The sequence below is a fragment of the Epinephelus fuscoguttatus genome, linkage group LG16 (genome assembly GCF_011397635.1).
Source record: "Epinephelus fuscoguttatus linkage group LG16, E.fuscoguttatus.final_Chr_v1".
In the NCBI taxonomy this organism is placed as follows: domain Eukaryota; kingdom Metazoa; phylum Chordata; class Actinopteri; order Perciformes; family Serranidae; genus Epinephelus; species Epinephelus fuscoguttatus.
The window spans coordinates 37,097,048-37,110,861 of record NC_064767.1 but is presented as its reverse complement, the minus strand read 5'-3'; the positions used below and the strand labels follow the sequence as shown (position 1 = coordinate 37,110,861).

The 13,814-nt window shown below is 41.8% G+C and overlaps 1 protein-coding gene across 2 annotated transcripts in view; it reads left to right on the top strand.

Moving 5' to 3' along the window:
• The window catches only part of cep68 (centrosomal protein 68), a 29,021-nt gene extending 17,408 nt beyond the window's left edge, over positions 1-11,613 (top strand). Inside the window, exons 5-9 of one of the 2 annotated variants that reach the window (XM_049601188.1) lie at positions 1,537-1,759; positions 3,569-3,765; positions 3,958-4,080; positions 6,263-6,359; positions 6,450-11,613. In XM_049601188.1, the coding sequence (XP_049457145.1) occupies positions 1,537-1,759; positions 3,569-3,765; positions 3,958-4,080; positions 6,263-6,359; positions 6,450-6,634 (825 nt within the window). In that variant the 3' untranslated portion in view covers positions 6,635-11,613. Of the gene's footprint in view, positions 1-1,536; positions 1,760-3,565; positions 3,766-3,957; positions 4,081-6,262; positions 6,360-6,449 lie in introns of both variants that reach the window. The other variant, XM_049601187.1, reaches the window with a different exon arrangement.
• The last annotated feature ends 2,201 nt before the right edge of the window (positions 11,614-13,814 follow it).

Sequence of the window (13,814 nt, the reverse complement as noted above, 5' to 3'; positions counted from 1 at the left end):
ACATGCCACCCTGCGGAACTTTACGCCACTGTCCTGTTTTCAGTCTCGCCGCCCCACGGAATTAAATGCATTTTCCCCCACTCGCTCTTTGCTTGTACATGCCAACTCCCATAGAGAGCTCTTATTCACTGCTCCTGTGACAGCTCAACTCCTCTCCTCACCATGGAGACATAAAGAGAACTCAGTTGCTGTTGCTGTCTCGTATGTGACTAAGACGAGATGACAAGAGACTCGTTGAAATACCCCAAGCTAAACAACCCACAAAGGTTTTTCCTTTCCTTTCATTGGTCGCCTTCTGATAGTCTGGAGACACTCCTTTCTAAAGTGTGTTTTACACACCAGCGAAAACGACCGGCAACAAAGCAACGCCTCTTGCATTTTTGAAAAGGACACACCCTCCCGGAAATGTGCGCTCCCCCTTTTCTCGTCCGCAAGGAAACAAACACACACAGAGCTTGGAAATGGATGCCGATTGATTTAACTCCATTTTATCAAACGTGTGCTCAATCCACAAGATTGTGGAAATGACGGACTTACAGCAACTTTGTTTAAAACTTTTAACGCAGTCGGACTTTGTTTACAAGCACAAGAGTTCAGCGAGCCACCGAAGGACCGCCCTGCGGATTTACTATTGGTTCTGCAACATAGGGAGTTTTTTTAAACTCTGAAATTGTATCTGCCCATCGAAACACAAAATCAGGGAGAAAGACATCAGTCTTTAGTTAAGCAAAGCGTCTAAAGACTGACTTGTGAGTCTACTCTCAAGGTGAAGTCTCCTTCTGAAATCTGAGGGGATTTGTTGCAGAAAAATAAAAACAATATTGGAAACATAAGTGAGAGCTGGAGAAAGGAGTGCCAGGAATAGTTTGTTGGTTTGGAGGACAGAAAGTATAGCGTAGTGTCATCTAAAAGATTTTCACTGTAATGGCTGAATATTTAGCTGATTTTTGACAATGTGGAAAAGGCAGCGAGATTTCAGAATGAGACTTCTCTTCAAGCAAGACTTGGTTACACACAGTAACAACCAGACCTGATCAGTGAAAAGGCAAGGAAAAACATTTCTTTTCTGTGTAGGGTCCTTTATGTAATGTTGTTCAATACATTATAATAATAGTAAAATGATCTACAAATTCCAAAAAGTACAGGTGTGTGTGTGTGTGTGTGTGTGTGTGTGTGTGTGTGTCTTACTGGATGGACAGGAAGTTGAAGAAGAATGTTTGTCTCTGAATTCCTCCTTATGAGATGTATGCAGATTCATATCCTGCTCAGAATACAGTGGACAGCCACAAAAATGCCTCCTTGATTCTGTCGGCTAAATGATAATGACAGCTCTAAAACCTATCGAGCGCTGAATTGGCTGTAAATCTGGATCATATGGACACATCATTAGCTCTTAAAACAAAAGTGCACATCGTGGAGTTAGACCTGACAATGCAGGAACAGACACACACACGGTGGGTCAGTGTTTTTCAGCTTTAATGTTCAGTAGTTTCTGCATTCCCTCAGCTAAAGACAGAATTTGGTCTTTGTATGCAGGTGAGAGAGGTGACGGCCCAGCTGAGCCGGCCTGTCACAGCCAGCTGGGAGTCACTGGAGCCAGGCATCGCTTCCATTCTCTCCTCCGTCACCCTACTTGAGAAACAGGAGGCTGGAGACGAGGAGGACGAGGCAAAGGTCAAAGAGCTGGAGGGCGGCAGTCAACACTCAGATGAAGGAAAAGATGAGATGGATAGAGAGGAGAGGAGTGCTGCTCAGACGGGTATGTTAGAAGCATTTCTAGTCTTAGTGACCACTCAAAGCGCTTAACAAAACAAGCACGTTTCACCCATTCACACACACATTTATACACTGAAGGCCGAGACTACCATACAAGGTGCCACCTACTCATCGGGAGCATTAACCATTCCCACACACTCACACAGCAATGACACAGTTATCAGGAGCAATTTGGGGTTCATTATCTTGCCCAAGGGCACTTCAGCATGCAGACTGCAGGGGCCAGGGATCAACCTTCTAATAGGTGGACAGCAGAAATGACGGTGCCAGCAGAACCTGTGCACTTTAATCTGGAAAAATAATAAACGACTTTATGGAATAAGGATTATTATTAACAGTAAGGATCTTTCCTCTCCACATCAACATATTGTAGGATGGATAAATAAATGTGCTGTTAGCTCATGCCTCCCTCTATTGGCCAAACATAGATGCAGGGTAACTCTGAACAACTACTAACCAACATATAAACAACAAGCACTGAATATTTACAGCACCAGTTGGTGCAGTAGTTATGTACTGTTTATATGTGCACAGTGCACCAACTTACAGTTTCATGCACACACATGTCCACAAACAAAACAACCACCTCCTGTCCATAGTCAGTTCAACACATTAGAACAGAACATATTTTCTCTCTTGCTCTTGAGTAATATCTCCCCATGCAGATAGTTTTGAGGCTCCCTCCGCCAGCAGCCGGAGGTAGCCGGATTACTTTTTGGGTTATCCATACATACATAGGCATGTCTGTACGTCCATCGGTCCCATTCTCCGAAACACAATGTCTCAAGAATGCCTTGAGGGAATGTCCTCAAATTAGCCACAAACATCCACGTAGACTCAAGGATGAACTCATTAGATTTTGGTGGTCAACGGTCACTGACACAAATGTTTAATAGGATAAAATGATGAAGTGATGACATTTTATATTCAAAAGTTCAAGGTCAGCTTCATAGTGACATCATGATGTTGTGCAAAACTACTTCACTGGCCAATTGACCTATGGCTAAGCCACGCCCCCTCCACTCACTCGGACAAAATATCAACATTCAGTGACCGGGCGCTATGGCATGTGTCACAGTACATTGCATTTCACAGGAGGGAATTGATGATTTTTGGGGACATAACGATCAGATGTCATTGAGAAGTAAACAAAAGGGCCTAAACTACGCATTGGAGGGATATATTCATCGTCTTATTGTTGAGAAGGTTGATGAAAAGCTTAAATTACAAGCCGAAATTTACACGTCCCAGTGTAAGCGTGATAAACCGCATCTCATTGCTGTCACCATCAAAGACAACAAGATAGAGGATCAGCATTGTTCCACTGAAGTTAAAGTTTTTGGCTCAGAATATGAGAAAAGGATAACGGCCTTTTTACCATCTTTACTAAGAGTGTCTCTCCTTTATTTTGGTGCTACAGTATTTACATTGAATCATTCAGCATAACGGTGGTGGTGGTTTGGTCAGATGCTGAATTGGTGACACTAATCTTGGGTGTCTGCCATGTGCTGATTGTATAGATCTTCTGTGCTGCCAGCGGGGAAGATGTGTGTGAAGTATCCATTTTGTCTACTGTCTTGGCTACATATGAGTCTGGACAGACATGGATTTAAACTGCAGCTTGACTGGTTGGTGTAGAAATACAGCCTTGATGTGGTAATTGTAGTTTGTCCAGGTTTGGAGAAATTTGTCTCTGAGATTTCTGCCTCCTTCCCAGCACAGTGGAGGTGAATGGAATTTAGTTTTTGGTCCTTACAGCACTGAAAAATGTCTGTGTCCCATCCATCAGCAGCAGCTCACAGGGCCTGTGAGGGAGTAAGAAGAAGTTCTGGTGTCTTGGTGGAGCCTGTAGGAGGGGGACTGAGTTCATCTAGTCTCAGAGAGGTGGAGGTTTTGGTGGAGCAACTGTCTGGCCTCACCTTGCCTGGCAGCCAGACAAGCAGCCAAGAAGAACAGGAGCAAAGTGACTCCCTGATGCAACACATCCAGGTAGAGACATCTGACCCTCCATACAAGAGTGTGACAGTAATATTCCTAAACATGACAGTATGAGACAACACTGCCTTCACAGTGTTCCGACTGTACCTGAAATGTAAAATCTGCATGATTTTATCTCAGATGCACATTGTGACTTGAGCATCACATGGTAAAAGCAAGCCATGAATGTTGTGTGTGTTTCAGGTCTTCTGCTCACACCTGGAGCAGCTCATCCAGCAGCTGTATACAGTGTCAGAGAAGATGGAGCTGCTGGCTCCTCCCACTGTGGATATAGACAGTGTGAGATCGTCTCTGGCTGAGTATCAGGTGAGGACTGAGCCTCAGAGCAATTTTATACTCCAGAGTGGATTTGTTTGTACTACACTGGGTGTCTGCATAGGTGGAAACACATTTATGAGCATGACTCCACCTGTGGCTCTGCTGAGAGAAACGCTGGTCACTCTTCAACTCATAAAATAGGCTCCAGGCCGACTGTCATCTGTGGTGAACCTGACAGTGAAGTATCTGTCTAGTATCTGTCAGTTTCACTTTTACTAGTTGTCTTTGGTTCTGTGTGCCTCCATAAGGTTCTTGCTCTTTGCAGCCCTGTGGAGAAACACTGAACAAAGTAAGAACTGTGTGGTTTATTAGATATTAAAATGAAAATAAGTAAACACGCATACATTTTCCAACTGGAATTCTACAGTAAACAGAAAACACTAAATACTAAACTAGAAATAAATACTAACTTATGCAATGATCTAGTTAATCAGATACAGCCCACACTGAAACAAAATAAAGTGGAGCCCCCCATTCTTGTGCTGCATTTTGCAGGAGTTCTGCTCCAGTGTGACTTTCGTGTAGTGCTCTAATTTGGAGAATGTGAGACAGCAGTCGCAAGTTCTCTGTGAGATAATGTGCCGTTATAGTCATATATGAATCTACTGACCTTAAAGTCCAGGCGTCACAAGTTAATGCCACTCTAAGTGCTGTACTCAAAGATTCCTCAACTTTATGCTTAATTTCTCTGTAGAGCTTGGGCACGGCTGTGTTGGTAAAAAAAAAAAACGTTGGGACAGAGTCACAAACCTGGGTTCTAGTGTTTTTAGCATGTAACAAAAGCCTTTGTGTTCAGCAACGCTGTATGGATGTAGATCTTTGCACATTAAGTAGGTGATGGTCTTTGCTATTTTCTTCGGTCTCAGAGTTGGATGGTAGTTTTGTCGAGCTAATTGTGTCCAGTTTTGGTTGGTTTGTCAGTGGAGCAGGTTTAGCATTAGCTTGGCCATCAGTGGCTAACGCTACAGTATCTCTGGATAGTGGAGTGTGAGGTGAGCCCTCATGTTTGTAGTATTCCCAGAGTATTTTATTCTCATATGACACTGCTTGCAAATTGCATGTGTAATATCCAAGTCCTTATTTTCTTTTGTGTGAAAAAAAATCCAAAATATGTCCAGACATTTGATTTAAACGCTGATGGCACATTTCTGATTTCTTTCTCCGGTGCCTCCATCTCTGTTTTGATTAACTTTCTGCCAAATGCTGCTGACTGAGACCTCTGCTGACCTCAGCAGGAAATAAAACATCAGCATCATCTAATGGACCAAAAAAGCAGTTGATTTTATTATTCTAGTACCAAAAGTTGGATTAAAATTAATGATGTATATAATAAAAGATTGATACTTGGTGCCCATATATCAATACAATATCACCATGCAAAATATCGCAAGACTGTGCTGTATCAAATTTTGTCCCCACCCCTCCTGCGCAGGTTTTCCACTGTGTTTTAGGTCAAGTTTCATCTTCGTCGTAGTGGAAAAGAAAAGTGTTTCCTCAGCAAATCCATCAACAGCTTATCACTGACAATAAACACTTTTTAACACAGTGCTAAAGGACTGTCCCCATGAGCTGCTTTCCCTCTTCTCTCTCTGCCCGCTTAGCATGAGCTAACACAGCACAGTTTCATCCCTACTCGTCATATTCTGCTGTTTGGGCTGAAGCCCCGCAGCAGCACTTAACATTCAACACTGATCCGTTATTCTCACACCATAACTGACACCGGTAGACTCTGCCATTAAACCTGTTAATAACTTTCACAGGGATTAGCTGAATTTGCGTTAATTGTTATGATTGCATTATTGCAACATCCTAGAGGGACTGATAAATGAGATTTGCATTATACTGTTAAAGTCAATGAGACCTAGATCATACTGCATGAGTTTTGTGAGAGTTTGTAAACAAATGTTTTGATATAGTTTTGCTGTTGTTAAATGTGGTCCCCTATGACTTCAATTAATCAAGAATTTCCTGTTTTTCGATTCTTCATTCAGCAGAGGTATGCAAGAAAAACAAAGTTTTCAAATAGAAGATAACACGGCATGACTAATTGATTTACAAATGATCATTTTGTGGATGAAGTATTCCTTCAATAAGGTGGAAAACTCAGTTATTACTCCCTTCTTGCCTGCTGTGTTCTGCTGACAGTGTAATGTGACACTCTTGTTTACAGAGTTTTCAGAGGGAAGTGAGCAGCCATCAGCCCCTGACCTCCTGTGTTCTGCACACCGGACGGCTTCTCCTCAGCTGCATCAGGACCATGTCCCCACGTCAGTCTCTATCATGCAACATTATCAACACACACTTCATCTCATTATTTCCTCACTAAATCTTCCCGTATTCTGTCTGTGCGTTTGCAGTTTTAAGAGACACCCTGCTGCTGATTGAGAGGCAATCTGGAGCTCTGGAGACCCACACTGAACACTTTTTCTCCTCCATTCTGTCGGCCATGGACAGCCTCACCCAGACCAGTCAGCCCAATCCAGTCCAGCAGAGCAGAGAGGAGGACCTGGGCCCTGTGGGGGTCCAGGCATCCACTTTGTGAGCAGACTGCAGGACACGTCTGTGTTATGATTTATTTCAGTGTTATCTTCCTTTTTCTAATATTTGATGAAACAAGGCTCTCATTTATGTATGTTTATTTAAAGGGCAGGTCCATCTGCATACTTTTTTGTGTTTTTCAAATGGAAGCTCCCACTCAGCTGTTAGCAAAAAGCAGTGACGTAGGTCACAGCACTGATGGCCTCCCCTCCCTCAGTCCTCAGACACGCTGTTCACTGACTGTTGGAGAGTGAGGAAAGTGTTAGCTTGAAAGATTTGAGCATAGAGGTGGAAGATGGGTCTGTTTTACTATTATTAAACCTTTATTTAACCAGATACATTGACATTTAATATAACACTGCATTTGTATTATAGAAACACATTTATCAATCCTTAGCATTACCTACATTTACATGATGGTCGCCACACTGCCAGTTTGGAGAAGCAGACAGGAGGTTAAAGGCACAAAAGCTAGGCAACTTACTGCTGTGGACACCACTTTGTTTGATTCCAAAAATCACACAGCAACGCAAACAAATTAACCAGAGGCAGCAGTAGACTGTATTTTAACCACCTAAAAAAAAGGACCACATGGGGCATTGGTGGCTTAGTGGTAGAGCAGGCGCCCCATGTACAAGGCTGTTGCCGCAGCGGCCCGGGTTTGACTCCAGCCTGTTGCCCCTTCCTGCATGCCATCCCCCCCCCTCTCTCTCTCTCTCTCTCTCTCTCTCTCTCTCTCTCTCTCTCCCTCCTCCATGCTTACCTGTCCTGTCCATTAAAGGCAAAATACACACAAAAAAAAAAAATCTAAAAAAAAAAGGGACCACATAAAAAAACTATATCAGTTTAAGTGTACACTTTATTAAGATAATTTTACCGTTTTACTTTACCTTTCCAATTGGGAACTGAGGCTGTTACATCGCCCTCTTCAAAGCCACCAGACTCCATTGACAGAAACAGCAATTTTAATCACTGTTGCTGGTCTACCACTGACATTATTTTTTAATTATCCATCCATCCATCCATCCATCCATCCATCCATTTTCATCTGCTTATCCAGGACTGGGTTGCAGGAGCAATAGGCTGAGTACTCCAAATGTCCCTCATGCAGGAATGCTTTCCAGCTCTTCGTGGGGGATCCCAAGGCTTTCCCAGGCCAAATGAGAAATGTAATCCCACCAGCATGTTCTGGATCTACCCCGGGGCCTCCCACCAGTTGGATGTGCCTGCAGAACCTCCCCTTTTGACACAAAGGAGCAGTGGCTCTACTACTAGCTCCCTCTGGATGTCAGAGCTCCTCACCCTATCTCTAAGGCTGAGCCCAGCCACCCTGTGAGGGAAACTCAATTTGGCTGCTTGAATGTGCGATCTCATTCTTTCAGTCACATCACGGGGGTTGGGACGTAGATGGACCAGTGAATCGAAAACTTTGCCTTCCCGGCTCAGCCCCCTCTTCACCATGACAGTCTGGCATAGTGTCCTCATCACTGCAGATGCCACGCCAAACCACCAATCCATTGCACGCTTTCCATTTTACACTCAGTCATGAACAAGACCAAGAACAAGATACTCAATCTCCTTTGCTTGGGGCAGTAACTCTCTCCCAACCCAGAGGGAGCAATCCAATGTTTTCCAGCAGAGAACCATGGCCTCAGACTTGGAGGTGCTGACTCTCATACCGACTTCACATTTGGCTGCAAACCACCCCAGTGTATGCTGGAGGTCACGGTGTGATAGAGCTAATAGAGCCACATCATCTGCAAAAAGCAGAGATGCAATTCTGAGGTCTCCAAACCTCAGAATTGCAAACCTTTAGTACACAAGGAACACGACTGGAATGCCATAGAAATTATATGAAAATGTCAAAAAAGAATGGAGCTCCCCTTTAAACATTTTGTTATCATGTGTATCAGTTGGGTGTGTATGGCACAACTTGATTCTTGCTTTTATTTACAATGGTAAATCATGAAAGACACACTTAAGTGTCTAAACTGAAAACATAAAGTCAATGACAATGCAGGACCTCAAAGCTCCTCAAACTCTGCACGAAGGATTACAAGAATGTTCTGTAGTGCCTTTTTCTACTCATGCTTACTGTTAACATTTAGGCTCAATCCCAATTCTCATTTTTACCCCTACCCCTTCGTCTGTCCCTTCCCCTTTATCTAGCCCTTGCCCCTCAGAACGGAGTGCCAAGGGCTAGGGATGAAGATATTCCCCTAAGAAATGGGACAGCACTCGATTAACGCTACGTCATCAAACGTTGTCGCTAGCTGGCTGCTACGTCAGCAGAGGTGACAAGTCTTTATCACAAACATTCAAAATGCCGTCTGCAAACGTTGTAATGTCCATTGCTTGGGTTTTAGTGTTATTTCTGCGGCTGTCCACAAGTCGCAGAAGTCAAAGGAGGAGAAGATATCTTCGACGCATACAAGTGCTGATGGACCAGTTTTTGGTATGTATGGATTGGCTGTAAATAGACGTTTTGTTGTATTTAACGTTAACCGAGCTAATCAACGCTAACGTTAGCTAACGAGCTTACCTAAACGTGTAAACATTCGTGTATACATTTATAGCTCGCTTTGGCTGCTCATTGCGCCATTTTGGTGTTTGCACTTAATTGTGGGAAAATTCCATGTACTCCTTGGCTGCTAGTGTGGTCCGGGAAAAGCTTCGTTTTAAGGGCTATTTGGCCCTAGCCCTTGGCACTCGCCCTCAATCCACAGGAGAATTGGGATACCCCTTCCCCTCATGTGAACGTGCAAAACTAAGGGGGAGGGCTAAGGGGGAGGGCTAAGGGGTGGAATTGGGATTGAGCCTAACTCTTGTCTGATCACCATCTCTGTCACATGTAATGTCTGTTTTTAAATGATCAATCACATTTTCAAACGGAATCACAAACAGAGTTTTAGACAGGCCTTTAAATGTAATTGTTTCATATTCCACCTTTTAGTTTGTCTCCTGTGTCACAGTCACACTTCCTTCCTTTCCATATGTGCAAACAGAAATTAAGTCAGAGAGTCCACAGAGCAGCAGCTGGAACATGTGGAACTGTGGGGGCAAAAAGTACCATATCAAAGCCTTTGACATTCATTTTGTGATTGAATCAAAATGATCATTTAAAGACAAAAATAGGAACAAGGAGTTCATCATTTTGTATTTGTATTTTATTTCATGTTTTCAAAGGAGCAGTATGAAAGATTTAGGGGGATTTAGTGGCATCTGGCAGTGAGGATGCAGATTGCAACCAGCTGAAACTTCACCCAATTAGAATTCCTTCAGTGTTCATTGTTCAGGAGTTTTTTTTTTTACCGGAACCGAATTATCTGCAGAGGTCTCTTCCCTCCAAAACAAACAGACAAACAATGAAAAACACTTAATAAAGCAGTTTCATGTTAAAAATTTGTGTTTTTCCCCAACACTGCTTGGCCCTGTCTTGAGTCAGTCAGTGCATTTACATGCACAGTTAAGTGAAGCTACTGTACGGTTAGAGCTTGACTGTGTCATTTAATTGGACTACTGTCCTTGTCCCACTATACAAGCACAGGAGGGAGATTGATTTATTGACCAAAGTATGTCCGAACCTGCTACAATAGGTGGCGATATGCCTCTTTTAGCTTGTTAGTATTGGACCTTTTTTTTTTTGATTGACCTATTATGTCACAGACCAAACAATCTAGCATCGTCCAGCTGTTCCGACACTTTTTTGAACAGGTGACCATTCTGTGTTCTGCTCCCATCAATGTATATTAAAATATTAAACTCTTTTAGCTAACACAGCATGAACTGTGTCTCCTCGTCCATCCAAAAAGGCACAATTCTGGATGTAGATTTCACCGTGTTGTCACAGGCTACTTTTCTGTATTTAACACTATTCGACTTCCAGGTCGAAGCCCGGGGTGAAAACTGTGGAGCATGTGTAGAGCGCCTAGGCCAGTTTGGGTTTGACTGACTGTTCACATGTAGGAGCAATTCGACTCCCAGTGGCATTATCTGGGTGTGTTAGTCCAACTTTGAGAAATTCGATTTAGTATGATTTCAGTCGGAATAACGTGTTTACATGTATTTCAAAATTCCAGTTTTAGTCGGACTAACAGTTAATCTGCTTTCCCTCATGTCATGTCAATGTACTGAGTGTTTGGTTTGTCCATTCTGTGCTACTGTAGAAATATGGTGGTGCAACATGGCAATGTCTGTAGATGAGGACCTGCTCGTAGGTTCATCATAGATATAAACGGTTCATTCTAAGGCAGCAAAAAACACAATTGTTATTTTCAGGCAATTACACACTTAAGAAAATGTACTTATTATATGATGTTCCATTTCTGCCAATATATCACCCTAAAGCCTACACACTGGACCTGTAATACACCACTCACAAATTAAACACTCTCTAATAGCTTTTTTAAAAATGGATGATTATGAGATGCACTCCTGTGATGTCAGACAGTTCAATCTGTGTTTGAGGACAGCTCAGTCTGTCTGACCTCTGATCAGTTAGCACCATGTACTGTACTGTAGGATATGACTTCTTGCACTATCATCTGAATTAGGTGAACCTGATTTCCTCACAGGGATTCATGATTTACCTTTTTCTTATCAGACTGCTTTTGATCTGTTCTCACTGATTGAATTGTTCTCTGTTCTAACTAGTTAAAGGCTCAGTTCACTCAAATTCCAGTTAGTTCTGTCTGTGAGATTTCCTGCCTCCACCACAGTTCAGTGAAGATGGATGTAGTGCTCACAGTATAGAAAAAGGATCCACCATATCTCTTTCCAGAATCTGTGCACTATAGTTGTCTCTGTCACTCTGTTTGAATTCAGATTACTGTCTTTCTAAGATATGCTGTAGTCCATAGAGACAAAAATTGGACAAATAGAACATGGACATGGCCTTAATCTCTAAAAAAGCCTTTACAACCTCAGACTTTTCACTATAATGTAATTCAATCAAAGTCACTGAATAAAGCGGATTGTTTGGAATGTTGGTTTCAGTCTCTGTGTTTGTTATGCTGTGTTCTTTGTCTGGTATGGCCATTTAGAGGAAACTGGAAAGGCTGCTGCACTGACAGGTCAGTCAAGTCAGACTGCTTCATGATTTCAAAGTCTCTGGCATCAACGCCAGTTTGGGTGAAGGGGAGACACTACAAGTGAAAACATATTTTTTTATGCACCAGTCAAAGTTTTGAGATGTTGGGCCATTTTGTGTCCTTAACATGACCTCTTTCAGACTTGTGGAAAGAAAATGTTTGGATTGCTGTTGTGGAAATGTTTGCAAAAAGTGCATAGTTTTTATGGATTTTTTTTGCTATTCACATGTTGTGTCTTATTTTTGGTCTAGAATTGTAAATGGACTTGTATTTGTACAGTATAGCACCTTACTTGTCCTCTGACCACTCACAACGCTTTTACACTACATGCCACATTCACACATTCTCACACACACACATAACCAACACATAACACTGGTGGCTGAGGCTACCATACAGGGTGACCCCTGATACTCAGTGAACCATTTTTGTGCATTTACATTTGGGGTTCAGTATTTGGCTCATACTCTGACATGTGGACTGGAGGATCCTGGGATTCCGTAGAGTGGATGACCCGCTCTACCTCCTGAGCCACAGCCACCCCATGTATGCATGCTGTGTATGAAATTTTACATTTGTTTTTTCTGGTACTCCGAGCTAGAAATCTCCACCTCAGTAGCACTTAGGTACACCGAGTTTTCCTGGTTTATTCTTGCCTGGATTCTGACGTTTTTTTATGAAAGTGTTTTTTTTATGGCTGACAGTTTTTTCTAATTTATGTAGTGATAAAAAGACACATCCCCAAAAAAAATTTGTTCATGATTCTGATGGCTCTCTTTTGCAGCAAGAAATCGTATTTGTGATTGCTCTATATGTTTTTCCCCAAACCTCCACACAGTAAGTAATGTATGAAAGAACGATACAATATTTGTAATGAATTAAAGTTAAGGATGTCTGTATGTCAATATTATCTATCATAATGTGTGCTTTATCATTGTTTTTTTTCAATGTCTAAGTATTTAGTTTTATTTTCATTCAGGGACAACTTGTTTATGTTGAACAGTCAATTTAAAGTAACTAATTCTGTTTCCACTGTATCCAGAAGCTGCACACATTTGACAAATAACATTTAAAAAAAATCCCCTCTTAAAAACTTTGACACTACTATGTCAACATAATAAAATAAGAATTTGAACGTTGACTTTATCCAGTGTTCAGGTTACTGCTTTTGAAATACATGCAAAGCAATGCATATTTATTAGATAGTGCCTCATTTGCATATTTAAACAAAATTTCTGGAAAATTTGTATGTAAAATAATTGGCTCAATGTAAGTAATCAACAGGGACAGTTCCATGATAACTTTTAGCTTTTTTTTTTTTTTTTTGCCCTTTTCACCTACAGTTGATGCATCCTGGGTTGGATGGGTCCTTCCAAGTCTCCTTCCTAGCAGTCAGCGAACACACATTGGTACAGGCAAGTTAGTTCCCAGGTGTGTTATTGAAGAGGCCCTGCATTCAGTTGCAGCAACTCGTGTGCAAAGAATTGTGGATACTTCATGGAGGCTAAGGATACACTATAGATGTTAATAATAACATGCATACTTGAAAATTCTCTTAAGGAAGGACTCGGTAGAATTTAGAGGATCCTTGACATTGGAACAGTCCTGTTCGGGATTCGATGATGTAGCCTCCTTGAAATTCAGCCACTGAAGAATACTTCCTTGACTTTGAGAAGCACCATGTAAGTAAGAAAGTAGCAGTCAATGTAGAAAGATTGGACAGAATTAAAAGAGAAGTCTGGCGATATTCTGTACATGGTATCTCTTTAGGATATGTCCCACAGTGTACAGGGAAGTCTTCCCAGTTTACAATGTCATTTTTTGTGGTGCAAATCGACAGGTTTACAAGATGTGAGGTTAGGTAATATTGGGCTAACAATCTGGGAACTTATGGTAGGTATTTATTAGGTTCCTATTCTAAAATAACAGGGTTACACTATATCATGTATTTTCTTTTGTGATACCTTAGACTGCCTAAACATTGTCACTGATGTCATTTATATTCCTTTACCCAACTCTTCACCAAATCAAAGTACTTACCAGTGTGAACATGTGTGCAACTTGAGTATAAGAATAAAATTAAAGCTGCAAGCA